This window comes from Scomber scombrus, chromosome 22 (genome assembly GCF_963691925.1).
Source record: "Scomber scombrus chromosome 22, fScoSco1.1, whole genome shotgun sequence".
Taxonomy (NCBI): domain Eukaryota; kingdom Metazoa; phylum Chordata; class Actinopteri; order Scombriformes; family Scombridae; genus Scomber; species Scomber scombrus.
Window position 1 is genome coordinate 8,689,374 of NC_084991.1, and position 15,548 is coordinate 8,704,921.

General features: G+C 38.9%; 1 protein-coding gene across 2 annotated transcripts in view; it reads left to right on the forward strand.

Moving 5' to 3' along the window:
* tbc1d22a (TBC1 domain family, member 22a) overlaps positions 1 to 15,548 on the forward strand; it is a 128,944-nt gene that overhangs the window by 82,274 nt on the left and 31,122 nt on the right. For both annotated transcript variants that reach the window (XM_062443847.1, XM_062443846.1), the window contains exon 12: positions 7,184 to 7,311. In XM_062443847.1, the coding sequence (XP_062299831.1) occupies positions 7,184 to 7,311 (128 nt within the window). The remainder of the gene's footprint in view (positions 1 to 7,183; positions 7,312 to 15,548) is intronic.

The following is a 15,548-nucleotide window of genomic DNA, read 5'->3' on the forward strand; positions in this document are numbered from 1 at the left end:
TCAGCCTTCCGTCGATGTTCTGCTTCATGCTTCTGATGTTGGATTTTATGATGAGGAAGCAGGTAAGGTTTTCTTCTACTGAGTCCTCCTTGAAGGTTTTGTTTGTGCAAGCACCGCTGCACGAGCACTCCTGAGTCTGCTAAATCTTCCTGCAGGTTTTTTTTTGCAGTCAAATGGAGTTTTGATTTGCCTTTCTGACCAGCATACAAGCAGTTCTCTTCAAGAGTTTTCTTGATCTTCCAGATCTCATCTTCACCTCCACAGTCCCCCCTAAAACTGTCATCTTTTAATTACTTTTTACACTGTGGAAACTGTAAGCTGACAACGCTTTGCTGTCTGCTTGTTGCCCTCCCCTGCTTTGTGGGCACCGATAACTTTCATTTTCAGAGACTTACACAGCTGTTTAGAGGAACTCATGGTTGCCTAGTGCTCTCACGAGGGTTGAATAGTCAGAGTATTTATAAAGCTTTGAAACTGGCATCAGCTGACATTTCCTAATGACAATATGTTGGCATGCCTTAGGTCTAACTAGGATGCCCAAACTTTTGCTTGTACACAATTATTTTTTTATTTATTTCATTTTTGTTCCATTTATGGCATAAAAAACTATATTTGCATTAAAGTCAGCTGAAAATATTGTGTTTTTTCCCCCCCTATCTTAGAGAGGCTGTTTTTACATCTTTTCACATCAAAATTAAAAAAAAATATGTTATTTGTCAAAAGGTTTCCAAACTTTTTGATAGATCTTTTAACACAGTGGAGCAGACAAAAAGAGCAAAATAGAAAAGACTCTGGATCTATGCCACTGAGGCCCTTCAGCCACTCTTCCACAACGTCCTTCCACTTCTTATCCTCCCTGCTTACCTACTGTATGATTTATGATCAAACTTTGATGGAAGCAATACAATGATTCAGATGGATTCACAGGAAGAACAGGATGTCAAACACACTAGTACAGTATTCAAATGTTTATAGAAATTGAAATTAAAAACTGATTTAAACTAGCCTAAGTCTAGAACTTTGACAGGGTTTATCCTTCCTTACTTGATAGGAGTTGCTGTGTCATCACATACACTTCAATACAGTCACCCTTGCTCTGTTAAGCCATTTAACATACTGTCAGATTGGAATGATGATTTATTTCAAAGGCAGCAGCAATTAAAATAGCATGATTCTTAGTCTTAAGACGCCAATAAATCACAGGTATTTGAGGATACGGTTTAGTAACTTTAATATCTCCAGTTTATGTTCAGGAGAGGCTGGAAAAACACCTCATTCTGCTGTAAATGTTCATCAGCTTTAAGAAAGGAAGGTCACACAGGGGTTGTCTTTAAAAAAAAATGCATGCTCACTCAGTCAACTTTCTCAGGTTAATAAAGATTAAAAAAAAAAAAAAAAAAAAATATATATATATATATATATATATATTTTAATCTTTATTATTCTTTGCACAGAAGATGCTGTTCTTTTATGATCAAACATGAAAGTGTGTTTTTTGGAATTACTCATATGACACTTTTTTTCTCCTGTGAATTCAGCCATACTGTGTAAACTTTAATTGAAGTTGAAGCATGGAGTTCACAAAAACTGTGAGGATTTGTTAAAAATGTTAAAAATCAAAGATGTTTATTCCTCTACTTTGATTCTTTTAGTTGAAACAGGAGCTGACATTGTTGGCTGGCTTTTAATTTGAAATTGCTTTGTTTCTCTGTGCTCACCCCTCCCTCAGGCTCCCCCCTTCCCACCCCTCCCTCTGTAATTATCCTACTTGTAATAAGTGACGCTAACTCCCATTAGCCTTGCTTGATGCTAGCACATGTACCTCCTCAAAAGACAAGCCACTTTGTCGGCATGCTTATAATGTTTCTCTGATCTCTTTATCTCTCCCTTATCTCTTTCTGTGTATTTGTTGCAAGCAAGTGCATTAGCACAAGTTCATCAACATGCAAATTGCCCAAAGGTGAATTTAGTTATGTAAATGAGAGGACGAACTGGCAGCATGCGCTCTGAGCCTGAATTGTGTTAAAAGGCTGGTCGCTGGATTGTGAGAGTGCATTGCATAATGAAAGGCAGAAAAAGGCTGCAGCGTGTTTATATAGGTTTAAGATAATTTGCCTCTCAGTAAGAGCAGTCGCTGTTTAAAGTGTGTGTGTGTGTGTGTGTGATGTCAGAATTCACACGTGCAGAAGTAGCTCTAGCAGAGCTTCTTTTTTTCTTTTCACTTGCAAGCGTGTCAACTGTTAAAAGCATGTTTCAGTTGAGGATCAGACCAACTGTGATTTGTTTTAATTTACCCTGAGGTCAGTTAGACAGTCTTTTCCTTTCTTCACACACAGTCCTCCACAACCTATAGACATCACCCATACAATAATAATCAGCTCTATTCTTTTCGCCAACGGCAATTTGGCATTTGACATCTTGTTATCATAATGCGTGTTGCATGATTTTACACACATTTTATTTGAATGAATTTACACATCACCATTAACTCTATTTTAAATATTCTTTACCAAACAAATATTGTATACTAAAGTGGCGTCCCTTTGATTTAAGTTTATGCACCTTTTGAGAGCAAGACAAAGGGTTCCTATGGTCATGAAAAATCAGGAAAAATCATGGAATTTTGAAATAGCAGAAATTTGCTTCACAAACACCTGTATATGTAGTTCACTTAAGATCAACTGAGGTTACTCATATGTACAGTAACACTATGAAAACATTATCTTCTCTCACAGTTACCTGCAGCTTCCCTCAGGCCAGTCATATAGTGTGACCTTGTGGTTGTTGATTATGTGACAGGAATAATCAACCAAGCATCGCTCAGTTGGCTCTATTCTTTTGTACTTGACTTGTTTATGAAACCTACATTTCATTTTGACCTGTTATAGCTGCAACCTGCTGGAGAATGTCACTCTTTGTGCGAGTGACACATACACAGATTTATTCAGAGTGCAACCAGAAACACACTGGCCAATATTTAAATTACACACACTTGCAATTATAGGCTCACACACAACAGTAAGTCCAGCAATTAATACAAAATGAACAGTTAATAGAAAATATAAACGGAATAAAACAGACTGGTACATACATTCATAGTGGTGACCTAGCTGGTTACAATAGTAGTTACAGTAAATGAAATAGTGGTAAGCAAACAGCCTTATTGCCTGTTTAATGTCTGAGCCTTGATCTGTTTAAAGCTTGCTGCCATGTCTAGTCGATTATACAATTAGTTGCCAAATTTTTAAATAAATCGCCAGATATTTAGATAAATGATTAATTGTTTTGAGTCATTATTTAAGAAAATTCTATTTTAAGAAGATTCTATCTTCTAAATGTGAAATATTCTAGTTTCTTTAGTCCTTTATGACAGTAAAATAAACATTTTTGGGTTGTGGATGGTTGTTTGACAAAACTAGACATTTGAGAATGTCCCTTTGGAAAACAGTGTTTGACATTTTTCACCATTGTTAGGCATTTTGTGAACAAATAATAATAATAATAATGATAATGATACATTTTATTTATAGAGCGCTTTTAACAATATTCAAAGATGTTTTATAGAATCAAAGACAATTTAAACAAACAATAAAAACCATACAGAATAAATGAAAACACAATTAATAAAGGCAAGCAGAGAAGATGAACCAAATAAAAGAAAACACCAGAACAATCAAACATTAAAAGTGGATTTGAAAAGGTTGAGAAGTGATTTGAATTTGATGATGTCTGTGCAATTGAGAAATAATCAACAGATTAGTCAATAATGAAAATCATTGTTAGTTGCAGCCCTACAAGGGTAAAATAAAAGCAATAAATAAAGGTTACAGTGAGATGAATACATATAGTTTATATATACAGTATGTTTGCAAAAGAAAGGAGGAATGGGAAAAGTTGAGTGAGAGCGAGTAAATGACACACAACAGATTCAATAGAAAGTATCTGTATCAGAACAGTAAGACGGTAAAGGGAAAAAAAAGCCAGCAGGAGTATGGGAGAGGGGGAAAAAAAAGAAGTGAGTAACTGTAATTACGTTTTGTACCAAGGAGAACATGAAGTCAGGCAGAATCGGCCTCATCAGCAGAATCCTGGGAGCCGCTCACTAGTCACTGTACGACCTCCGACCTTGCTGCTGTCCGCCTGCACTTCACCAGCCACGGGCTACAGTCCGCTGTGGAGAGCACACAAGCCTGCATCGTGGCCTCTGTGCTAAACTTTACCCAGCAGTAGGAAAGAAGACAAGACTCATCAGTCAATCAGTGTCTATGAGAGATGTCATCCTCAAGCTCCCCCCCAGCCCCCGTAACTACGCTACCCAGCATGCCGAGCTCCGTGCCAGCTGGACAGAAGCCCAGGGTTAAAAAAGTCATAAGTTTTGGCACTTGAGTTCATTGTTTATTTTATTCATTTTTTTTCTCCTGTTGTGCTTTTTCTTTTCTTTTTTTCTATTTTAATTTTATCTCCTCTCATCTCATCTCCTCTCCTCCTGCGATAAATCGTCATGACAAACGACCTTCCCCCTTCCGCCACTCCCCCCATTGCGCACCTCTTTTCCGTCCTCGTGTTTGGTGGAAGTCGCTAATATTAGGCAGAGCGAGTTCGTTAGTGTAATTTAACATTGTCTAAAGTTGTTCCACTCTCTCCCCCCTCTGTTTGGCAGCTAGCTAAGATCTGTCACCATGATGCATTCGTCGTTAATGAGCTCGCCTTGTTTATGCTTTTACAGCAGCATGTGATAATTAAACTGCAGAGAGGAGTGTGAAATAATAGCTTTGTGTTTACTTCGCGCCCCGCTTATGTGGTGGAGTGTGTGCATAATTGTTAAACATGCTTGCGTGAGTATTGGTACACAGGTGTCATTCAAGTGGTTGCTATGTGTGTGTGTGTATGTGTTCTTGGTTAGAAATATCTTACATAGTGTTTCGCCAATTAAAGCTGTATTAAAGCTGTATTTGAGTGAGAGAGAGAGAGAGTGTGTGTGTGTGTGTCTGTCTGTGCTTGTCAGTCAGCCCTGATTAAGAGCACAGAGTGTGAGAGGAGAGGATGCTATAGTTCCTCCCTAACTGGCTTTTCTCATAGATTGTCTGACAGCTCAATAATTACAGCTCTATTATGAGATGTGTGTGTTTGTGTGCGCGAGAGAATGAGTGTCATGGGTTTGATGACTGTGAAATAGGGAGTCGCTGAATACTGAGTGGTATTTTTAATCTTTTGTTATGTAAAGACGCCTAAAACAAACATTTATCAAGAACAGAAAGGAACAAAGGCGGCGGCTCTCCGTGTCACAGCCCCATAAGCGGCACGTTTTCAGCTGGTATTTTACTCCTCATCCATTCCTCTTAGACAGCGTTCACGCCAGCTTGCCGCACCGTGACACTGACTGTAACCAGGTTTCTCAAATAAACCAGGATATTGTTGAATGTGAATTTGTTTACGTGGCAGCTGAGAAATCAGCTCACCGGAGAAAGGTTGTAACCTGGTTACTTAAATGCGTGTGAATGTACTGATTGACATCTGAACTCCATATTGAGAACATATGGAGACCACCTGGTACAACTTATGGTCCTCTCTCTGATCTTCTTGAACCAATTATAGGAAAACGAAACTGAACACATTTTTATTGGTATTAGGAGGCAGATGTGTACATCTAATAGCCAGCTGATGTTTAAGTTTGGTAAGCCAACAGAGTGTGTGTGTGTGTGTGTGTGTGTGTCATGTTCTCAGCTGCTACTGATACCACATAAGTCTTTCTGTCAATAAATCACATGAAAAGACAAAAATGAACAATAAAATGATCCCACTAACAAGAAATATCAGGTTAGAGTCGTATGTAGCTTATGTGTTTGTGCCGTAGACCTTTTATAAGCATCCAAAAACAATTAAAAACACACAGTTGCTACCTTTGTAGTGCCATAAATACCTGCGGGAGAATCAAATGTGTATTAATCCATGGATGAAAGTAATCCCCATTATATGTCATTTCCTCTTTGTCATGTAACAACAGTACCCAGCTGTTTTAAGAAATGATTTAGCGTGTATTCATGTCCTGTTTTTTAAGATCAATATCCTTAGCATCCTCAATAGATTTCAAAGGTATATTTGTATTTTGTGGCAAAGCTCCATAATGCATTTCCCACATGAAACTTTTTTAAAGATGATTTTTTTTAAAATACTGACAGACTTGCATTGTTCCCATCCAGATTGCAAGCTTGCAGTCTTCTTCTTTCCTGCCCTTTGTTATCACATTGCTACATTTCTTTGCTCACCATCAGCATGAAATCTGCAGCAGGAATGTGTATCGCTGACAAAACGGGGACCCACTCGTGAAACATAGCTTAATAGGGCTACTGGTGGTCAACTCCTCAGGGTACCCGTAACGTGAAATGCAACCTGCCACACACAGAAACTCACAAGATGTACATTTTTAAAAAGCACCGTTATCTGTTGGGACTGGATTTAAATTATGGAAGGACCAAAAAAGGGCCAAATAACAGCTGGTATTTGTGACATGAATTCATACTAAGGCAGGGAAAAAAGAATCCCATGCATATGTGCTTTGTATGAGATTAAGATCTCCGCTGAGTGTGAGCAACATTCAATTCACATCGACAAAAAAGATAGTCACAATATTGTTAAAATCCCATAGGAGCTTGAACAGAATTAACTTGTATGACAGCTTAGAAATCCACAAAAATACAGTTTTAATCAGCTTCTACTAGAAGCAATAATAAAGAAAAGCTAATAAATAATAAAAACACACACTATACGTTCCATATACATGCCCTCTGTCCTCTCCCCCGGATGCCATTCACCTACAATATATGAACCTCTACTCCTCGTTGGACTGACACGCAATTGCTTTGGAACCTTATTTAACAAGGAATACCCTCTTTCTCATCCCATTTCAGTGCGTGCCTTTTCCCAGACAATTCTGATAGCTCTGTAATTACATCTCTATTATGAGATGTGCGTGCGACACTGACTGCTGAAGTTATTAACAGGGAGGGGGGGGTGGGGGTTATGAAAGAATCTACTATAATTGTCACCATTACTTGAAGCAGATTCTGAAGACATTTTTCTGCATCTTCACACGTACACACACACACAGGCAAGCAGTTGAACCTTAATCAGTGTGCATTATTATTGTTATTATTAAAAGACAAATGTGTTTTTATTTTGGCAGAGTCTGTGCATCGCCACATGCAGCAGTACGAGGTAGAGTACCTGCAGTTCGCCTTTCGCTGGATGAACAACCTCCTGATGAGGGAGCTGCCACTACGCTGCACAATCCGACTGTGGGACACCTACCAGGTACAGACACGCACAGCAGAGCAACTGTTGTTCGTCTTTTTGTTATCTGTCCATTTCTATCTATCTGGCTCTGCGTGGGATTTCAGAAAAGGGGGAGGGGATGGGTATTCTCTGATAATGACATCTGTGATTGCCTTAGAAGTGGTGCTTTTTCAATCCTAACACTGTATCCCAGCCAACAGTAGTGGCACAATGCAACATAGTACAGATATTTCTCTATGAAGGTATTCAAAGACGGCAGCTCTGCTTATGATAGTCTTAATTATACAAAGCCTGACACAGCCTTGGTATGCTGCTCGGCCCCATTGTACAGCCACACTACTGACAAATTAACACTTCAGTTGTTAGTTGGACGGGATGTGTTGATTCGTTCACACATATGGAGTCAGACAGAGCTGCGTTTATGTCTAACAGTAATACAAAGAATACATAGAGAGGATGAGAGAAAGGAAGGATATAAAAAGACAAATGGATTAGTGACAAAAGAAAACGAAGAAGCCAAAAGCTTATCAAAGAGTGTGAATGAAAAAAATAAAATTCTCTGAGACGATTTGTAAGTGAAGGATTGTGAAGGATTAGTTAATTCAGTAATAAAACAAAAATGTCAGGAACTCTTTTCACACACGGAACAAAAGTTTTAGGCGTTAACATTTTCTACGATGCCCATATCTATAATGCATTATAAACAGACTTATAATTACTTATAACCAGGCGGGGAGTTCCGGTCCTCTGAAATGGTGCCAACGCGGAAGTAACTTAAAACTGCATTCTATCAAAAGGCCACCAGGGGGCGGCCGTTTTGGTGTCAAAAGGACTTCCGTCTCTATACAAGTCAATGGAGAATTCACCAACTTCTCACTTGATTTCTAACCTCAGCAAACGTTTTCAAAATGTGTTTATGGTCTCAATCGCTAGATTAAAACCTTCTTCAATGCAGTATGATGTTCATTTGTGAAATTTTGGCCTCCCTGATTTTATATTTGACGATAAAGCAGGGTATGGATTAGGACGTGGCTACGTTGTGATTGACATGTTGATTGGTTCACAGGTTCAGGAGGGCGCCTCTTGCTCCTCCTGATGCCCATATAAGTAGAATCCGTGTTTTGTTTTTTTTACCCGGCATGCACCGGAAATTTTCGCTTCCAAGCAGCAGTCCACAAACCAATGGGTGACGTCACGGATGTTACGTCCATTTTATATACAGTCTATGCTTATAACTCATAAAATATTCAGAATGCTTTATAGGAATAATCATAACACATTATTAAGTATTTTATAAGGACATATAAGGTCAAGCATCACAGAACTTAATAATTGCTGGTCAGTCGCTGCCTTTTTTTTCTCTCCCAAGGATCATAGTGTATTGTAATTCTCATAGCTGTAGTGCAGTATAACAATTTTATAATGTATTATGATCACTGCTATAATGCATACTGAGATTGTAAGTTAGTAAAGTGACAAAATATATCATTGAATCCATGTGGCGCAAAGGAGGGTTCCCACATCAGGTCTCGAATGGTCATTCGAGATGATCCCATTTAAACACATCTGGACCTGTTCATTTTGCTACCCATACACATTTTACACACAGCTTTAAAGGAGGTGCCTACAGTTAGGCTAGTTGTTAACCTCAGTTGGTGCTGTCAATAACACCTAATGTCTGCTATTGATTCAGTAGGGTGTGTGTGTGTGTAAATGCATGTACGTGTACGGACAGCCCAGGGCTTGAGCTGAGTACATATAATGGATTTTCCAGTTGATGCAGAGGTTGAGAGTGTAAGACATGTGATCGCAGTGTTTGATTAGATGAGGAGAGTGGTGGCCCGGAGAGTTGAGGTGGGGTCTCAGAATCGGTGGCACCAGGTGCTCGCGCAAACACGTGTATGTATCTTTTCAGCTGTCATCCTAGCAGCGGTGTCCACAGCTGTTGTACTCCTGTTCTTCTTTCTCCTGCTACTCTCAGCATCTTTGCCATAACTCTGTGGCTCAACTTTATTTTTTCTCAGCATATTCTCCTTATTTTATAAAAGCTCCTTTTAATTGGGGTTGGTTTTGTTGTACTTTGTCATAACCTTTTGTTATGTCAATTATATTTACCTAACTTAAACGTTTGCAAAATTTAATTCAGTGGGTGAAAGTAGAATATAGCAAAGGACGAGATAATAGAGAAGAACAAAATGAAAGGGCAAGAAAGAGTAAAGTGGAGAGACTTTATAAAAGTAAAAAAAAAAAAAAAAAGAATTAAGCGAACACACATATTATATGAATATTCCACAGACTTCAACAAACCATAGCTTGGGCAGTAAATACCAAATTAATCTTGTCTAAATCTTTACATACTTTGAATGAACTTTGGCCAGCAGAAGATACATTTCAACTGACAGGTGAAAGCATCGTAAGCTCATGGTGAAGCCGTCTGGCCTTTCCATTAAAAAAAAAACCTCATGTCAGAATGTTGTGAATATCCTTTCTCCACTTATATATATGCACGTTTTGTTAACATCTAACAAAACTTTTATTTGATACTTATTGCTTTATTTTAATAATGCAAACTATTGTGAGCACAAAGTGACTCAATCTTAGACTTATTCTTCGCCGTTAACTCCATCGATTTATATTACTTGATCCCTGCCATTTCTTTATTTTTTCACTTTCTGTCTGCTCAGTGATATAAAACTGCTGGGTCAGCAACAGTCCACTCTTTGTGAACCTGGAAAGAACAACTCCTGAATACTTTTAAGTCCTCCAGTTTAAGTACAGTCTCTGCACTCAGCTGACTTATTGGTGATTAGGCAGCTGAAGAAACCTTATTTTTCTCAGAAAAAACACTTGACTTGGCCCAACAGCAGCACTATGTTTTCATGAACCTCCCTCCTGCTCAGCCATCCCTTATAATTACTGACAGGCATTGGATTTTACTCTAGTGAAGCCTTGATACTAAATCGTTACAACAAACTCCAGCGCCTCACCATTTAGGAAGTTCTTCCTTGTGCATTTGTGACTGAGCCACTGAGGCAGACCTATCTAAATGTGTAGATCTTGAAAAGAACATATTACAGGGAGTTTTAACATTTTATCGAGTTGGATAACAGATAATACGAGCATTATACAGTACAAGTCTGTCCTGGGGGGAAAAGGTAAGGAAATATTTTTGTGTACATGCCTGGATGTGCATAAAGAGAATTAAGTCAGTGGATGACCTTTACAATACTTTGGATCAACCTAATGAAGCAAAGGAACATATAATTGAGCTCATTTTAAACACAAGCTTGTGGCTACTTAGATACAGCAGATGACCCAGTTCTGCTCTGTAGCTGACCCAGCTCAACTATATAATAGTGTCTATTATACATGATGCCTGCACGGTGTAGTTATTTTTCCATCATGCATCATCAGTTTGGAACCCATTGACCCATCTAATCATCATCCATTTGAAAGAAGAGAGGAACTACAGCAGAAAAAAGCAAAACAATGTGATTATCAAAATAGAAACAGTTACTCTAATAAAAACAGTATATAAAAGAGGATCTGAGACACAGACTAAAATATAGTCTCTTTTCAAAATGGATTTATAGCATCATAAATTACTTATGTGCCAAAGAAATATGTTCAGTACCTCTTGCCTGGCATTTAGTCACAATTCATGTCTCATTTCCTGATCATAATTTTTGTCTTCACGTCAGAACAGCGGTTACACTGATAGATGAGTTAATGCCAAAGGGCTGCCTTGATTTAAATGTTCTTTGTTATAATGTTGTCATGATTTAAAACATTATATACAATAAAACAGGCACCTTGTCACAAAGATATTTGCATTATCTGACCCTCTCACCAAACATCACATTGATATACTGTAAAACTACAGATTACATTTAATCTGCATTTTGAATGTTAAATACGCTTTTAAATACAATTAGTACTGCTGCAGTGTCCATGCTTAGCAACAATAGACTGGATAAGATTAGACGTTTAAAACTATTCGTTAAGATTCCGGAAACGTTTAAATTGAGGCAGATAAAATTAAGGTTAGGCAACTAATGCATTTCGTCAAAGTTTCTAAAAGATGGCAACAAAAAAGGCAATATGAATTGCTGGAATAATATAAGACACAAACCCCAGTCTCCAGAGTTAAAATCAAACCTGTAATGTACCCATTCTCTAACCAGCACTTAATAACTTCCTTTTTGCTGTGCTACATGGCTCTGAGAAGGCTTACGATCGTGTGCCCAGGGTTATCTTGTACTGTGAGATTATAGGGTACAAGGGGTCATTACTACAAGCCATTCTGCCCTCTCCCCAGTGTGAGAGCTGCAACCACATTCTCTAAAAAGAAGTCAAGCATGTTCTCAATGAGCGTTGGGCTCAGCCAGGTTTGTGCCTTGTCACAGATGCCGTTTGTGATTGTCATGGACAGAATCTCAAGGCACAGCTGAGGTGTGAAGAGTATTCCTACCGGTTAGGAGCAAGTCCCTACCTCAAGACAAGGTGTCACGATTCAGGGTAAGACTGAGTGTGAGACAGACAGATGGATTGGTGCGATCTACATTCCAAATCTCACCTATGGTCTTGACCTTTGTGTAAGGACGGGCCGCCAAAATGTGAAATTGTTTTGAGTTTTTTGAGTCCTGGCTCACCCTTAGAGGTAGGATGAGGATCTTAAACATCCAGAAAAAACTTGAGTAGGCTTGCTGTTCTTTATTCAAGAATCAGCGGAGGTGGTTCGTGCATTGATTATGATGCCTGCTGTGCACGCCTCCCTGTGGAGGTGCTCTGAACACGTTCAACTGGAAGGAGACCACAGGGCAGACAGAGTTGCATATTCCATCTGGCCTGGGAATGGGATTCCACAGGAAGAGCTGGAGGATGTTACTGAGGAGAAAAATGTATGGGCTGCTTTGTTTAGTCAGCTGCCATCACTACCTGTTGTGTACTACAGAATTCTCAGATTTGAGAATAAAGAAACACACAGTACAGCATGATGGCTCGCACTGTTGTCTTGCATTCAGAGTCTTTGGATTGGAACCCTTGTGGATGTTCTTCTGCAGTTTCATGCCACCCTGAACAGATATAAGTGTGTTTAGACAGGTGGATGAAGTATACCGTCACAAGTGTAACTAAGAATCAAAATGGTAAAGGATACAGCATTCATAATTACCTTCATTCTATACAGACAATGCTAGATTTAAATAAAACACCTGTAACCGAACCACACAAACTACCTTTGCGCGTCCACCATAAGTCTAAGGAAAGAAACAATGGATGAATGATTAAACTGTGTTGTTGCTTTGTCGTGACTTGACAGCAACCCAGGTACACATTGTACTTGTAATCCATCCTCTAAATATTTGATGTTTTACAATGTTGTTTAGATTGCAGCCCCAACACACAAGCAAGCACGCGCACACCCTTTCACACAACACACAAACACTCACGTACACCTTTTTTTTTTGGCAGGCTCTGTCACAGTCCCTCACCTCCACTCCTACCCCTGGTTGGGGAATTAGGCCATTTCCACTCATGAAACTTTCAGTAGAGCTGACAGCAAGGCACAAAGCTGTTCTTGTCTGTTCTATTCTACCCTCTTCTATTGTCCTTTAAAAAAAAAAAAGAATTCTACCCATATTTCTTGCTTAAATGATACTTATAAAATACAGTCCACAGTACACATCTAGTTGGATTGAAGTGCTGTACTTGTAGGTCTTTGTGTTCATAAAAGGCAGCATCTTTGTGGGAGTATTCCAGTGCTTTCCTAAACCAAAGCTCAAAATAGAATGCTATGTTCTTGAATCATGAGTGCTTGCTCTCAGTGTAAGCACTCATAGACTGACCTTGGTTAGAATGTTTTTGTTAACACAAGCTATTAAGTATTTTGTAAGGTCTTTCTTTGCTTCTCTCTCATGTTTTGCTGTTTGTTCTCATGCTATACCGACCTTACTTCTGAATTACAGATAAGTTAATGGTTGTATAAGCTACTTTTCAGCAAGAGCAATTATTCATTATATATAAATATCTAAAGAAACTTGACTTCCAAAACAGACTGCTACACTTTTTTTTTGATAAATAACCTTAATCCATTAATCACCACAAAATAGAAAGATGTGACTAAAAAGTGTTTGAGTCTGCCCATAATAAACAGAAAGACTTTGCCCTTTGCCACTGAGCCTCTGTGTATGTGTGCGTGTGTGTGTTCCAGGGGAGATTTTAACCTGAGTGTTGTAATGTCTCCACTGTGGTCTTCTCTCTGCGGTGTGGCCATCTGTTCAGCAGCCCATTCCAGCACAAGACAGCACTTATTCTGTCTTTCCCTCCATCTCTGTCATCTTCTCTCTCTCTGTCTTGTGGCTATCTGCAGTGTCTTTCTTGCCCTTTTCCCTCATTTCCACCATTCTTCTATTATATTGCTTTTTTTTTCTCTAGATATCTATCCTTTGTCTTTTTTTTCTATCACTGTTTTGTCCATTTTTGCCCTGTGTCTCTTTCTCCCTTTAGTCTTCTATTCCTGTCTCACTGTTTCTCTATTTTTCACTATTGATCTCAAGAAAAGAAGGAGAAACATAGAAAGAAAGACACAAGGAAGGATGATGTAAAGACACACACACACACACACAAACACACACACACACACACACACACACACACACACACACACACACACACACACTTCTTCCCCGCAGGAAGGCAGACAGAAAGACAGACAGACAGGGACCAAATTATCCCTGTTGCGTAGAGCATGAAATTAGCAAGTAGCACAGTGTGGCAGAATTAGCATGGCTGTTAAAGAGATACCGTGACATTTTCAGGTTCTGAAACATGGTCCTTTTTTCCATATGGGTTGTTACATTTACCGAGCAGGGAGCTATTTAGTGTTGTTAGTGACCATGTTTGTGTTAGATGTGTTCAAGTGCATCAATTCCTGGTGTGAAATTTGGTAATTCACAGCAACAGGGATCAAATGATTAGCAACAATTTGAGATTAAAGAGCACCGACTAAACAAATCAAACAGAAGTAGCCAGTTACAATTCGTTGCATTCATTTTACATATTGTCACGCAAAGATTCTTGTTACTTAGATGTGGCTTTTCTTTGCTGCTCTTAGTAATACAGCTATTACATCGAAATATGTTTCAACTCTAATATGCTGTCTTCATTTTCATTAAGCTTCATCTCATCTAAAGGTGAACTTCTCTTTGTAAAGCATATTTTTAACATGCTGCATTTTTCCTAATGCCTTGTTTGACCTTCCATAATGCATAGTAACGATTGGCTGACTTGAGCACATTATGTTTCTTAGTTTAATGTTAACTGAAATAAAGTAATGAAGGAAATATGTAGGATTAAATAATTTAATACATTAAAAGTTCATGGTGAGGTGACATATTTGCAGCTAACCAAAAATATCGTAGTGTGTTTGTGAATGACAGAACCTTAAACTTTAAAAAATCCCCAATTACTGAAAAACCAAATATTAAAATGAGGCATAGCCTTGAATATTTACAAAGCAGATTCATTCTTCCTTCCAGTTTTACTGCCATAAGCAAGGAAATAGCTGGTTTTTCAGTAAAGAAATACAGCCCTTGAGCTTTAATTTCTTTGACAGCATGGTTTAATGAAAAATAGAATTGTTCCTCTCAAGTAAAACCAAGAAATAGATAACATTTTTACCTCAGTCCTTAATTCAAACCCACTCACAAAGTTGTACCAAAGTCAGTTATCAAGCTACACATACAGTAGGTTACATGCCTTCTTAAATGAAAGTGAATAAAACACTCACCTGCCAACTGAATAACTGGATGTGGAAGTGTGTGTGTGTGTGTGTGTGTGTGTGTGTGTGTGTGTGTGTGTGTGTGTGTGTGTGTGTGTGTGTGTGTGTGTGTGTGTGTGTGTGTGTGTGTGTGTGTGTGTGTGTGTGTGTGTGTGTGTGTGTGTGTGTGTGTGAGAGAGACGGAGAAACAGATTGTGCAGCCATCCCAGGGGGGAAGTGGCCCCTCTCTCTTTTCCTGCCTCTCTGTCTCCTATCTGTGGTAATGGTTGGCCCCGTGGTCATTCCAAGCAATAAGGCAGGCCTCTGTGGACAGGACCTGGTCATACACACACACACACACACACACACACACACACACACACACACACACACACACACACACACACACACACACACACACACACACACACACACACACACACACACACACAGACACTGGGTCTTACTGTCATCCATAAATGCACTCACACTGGTG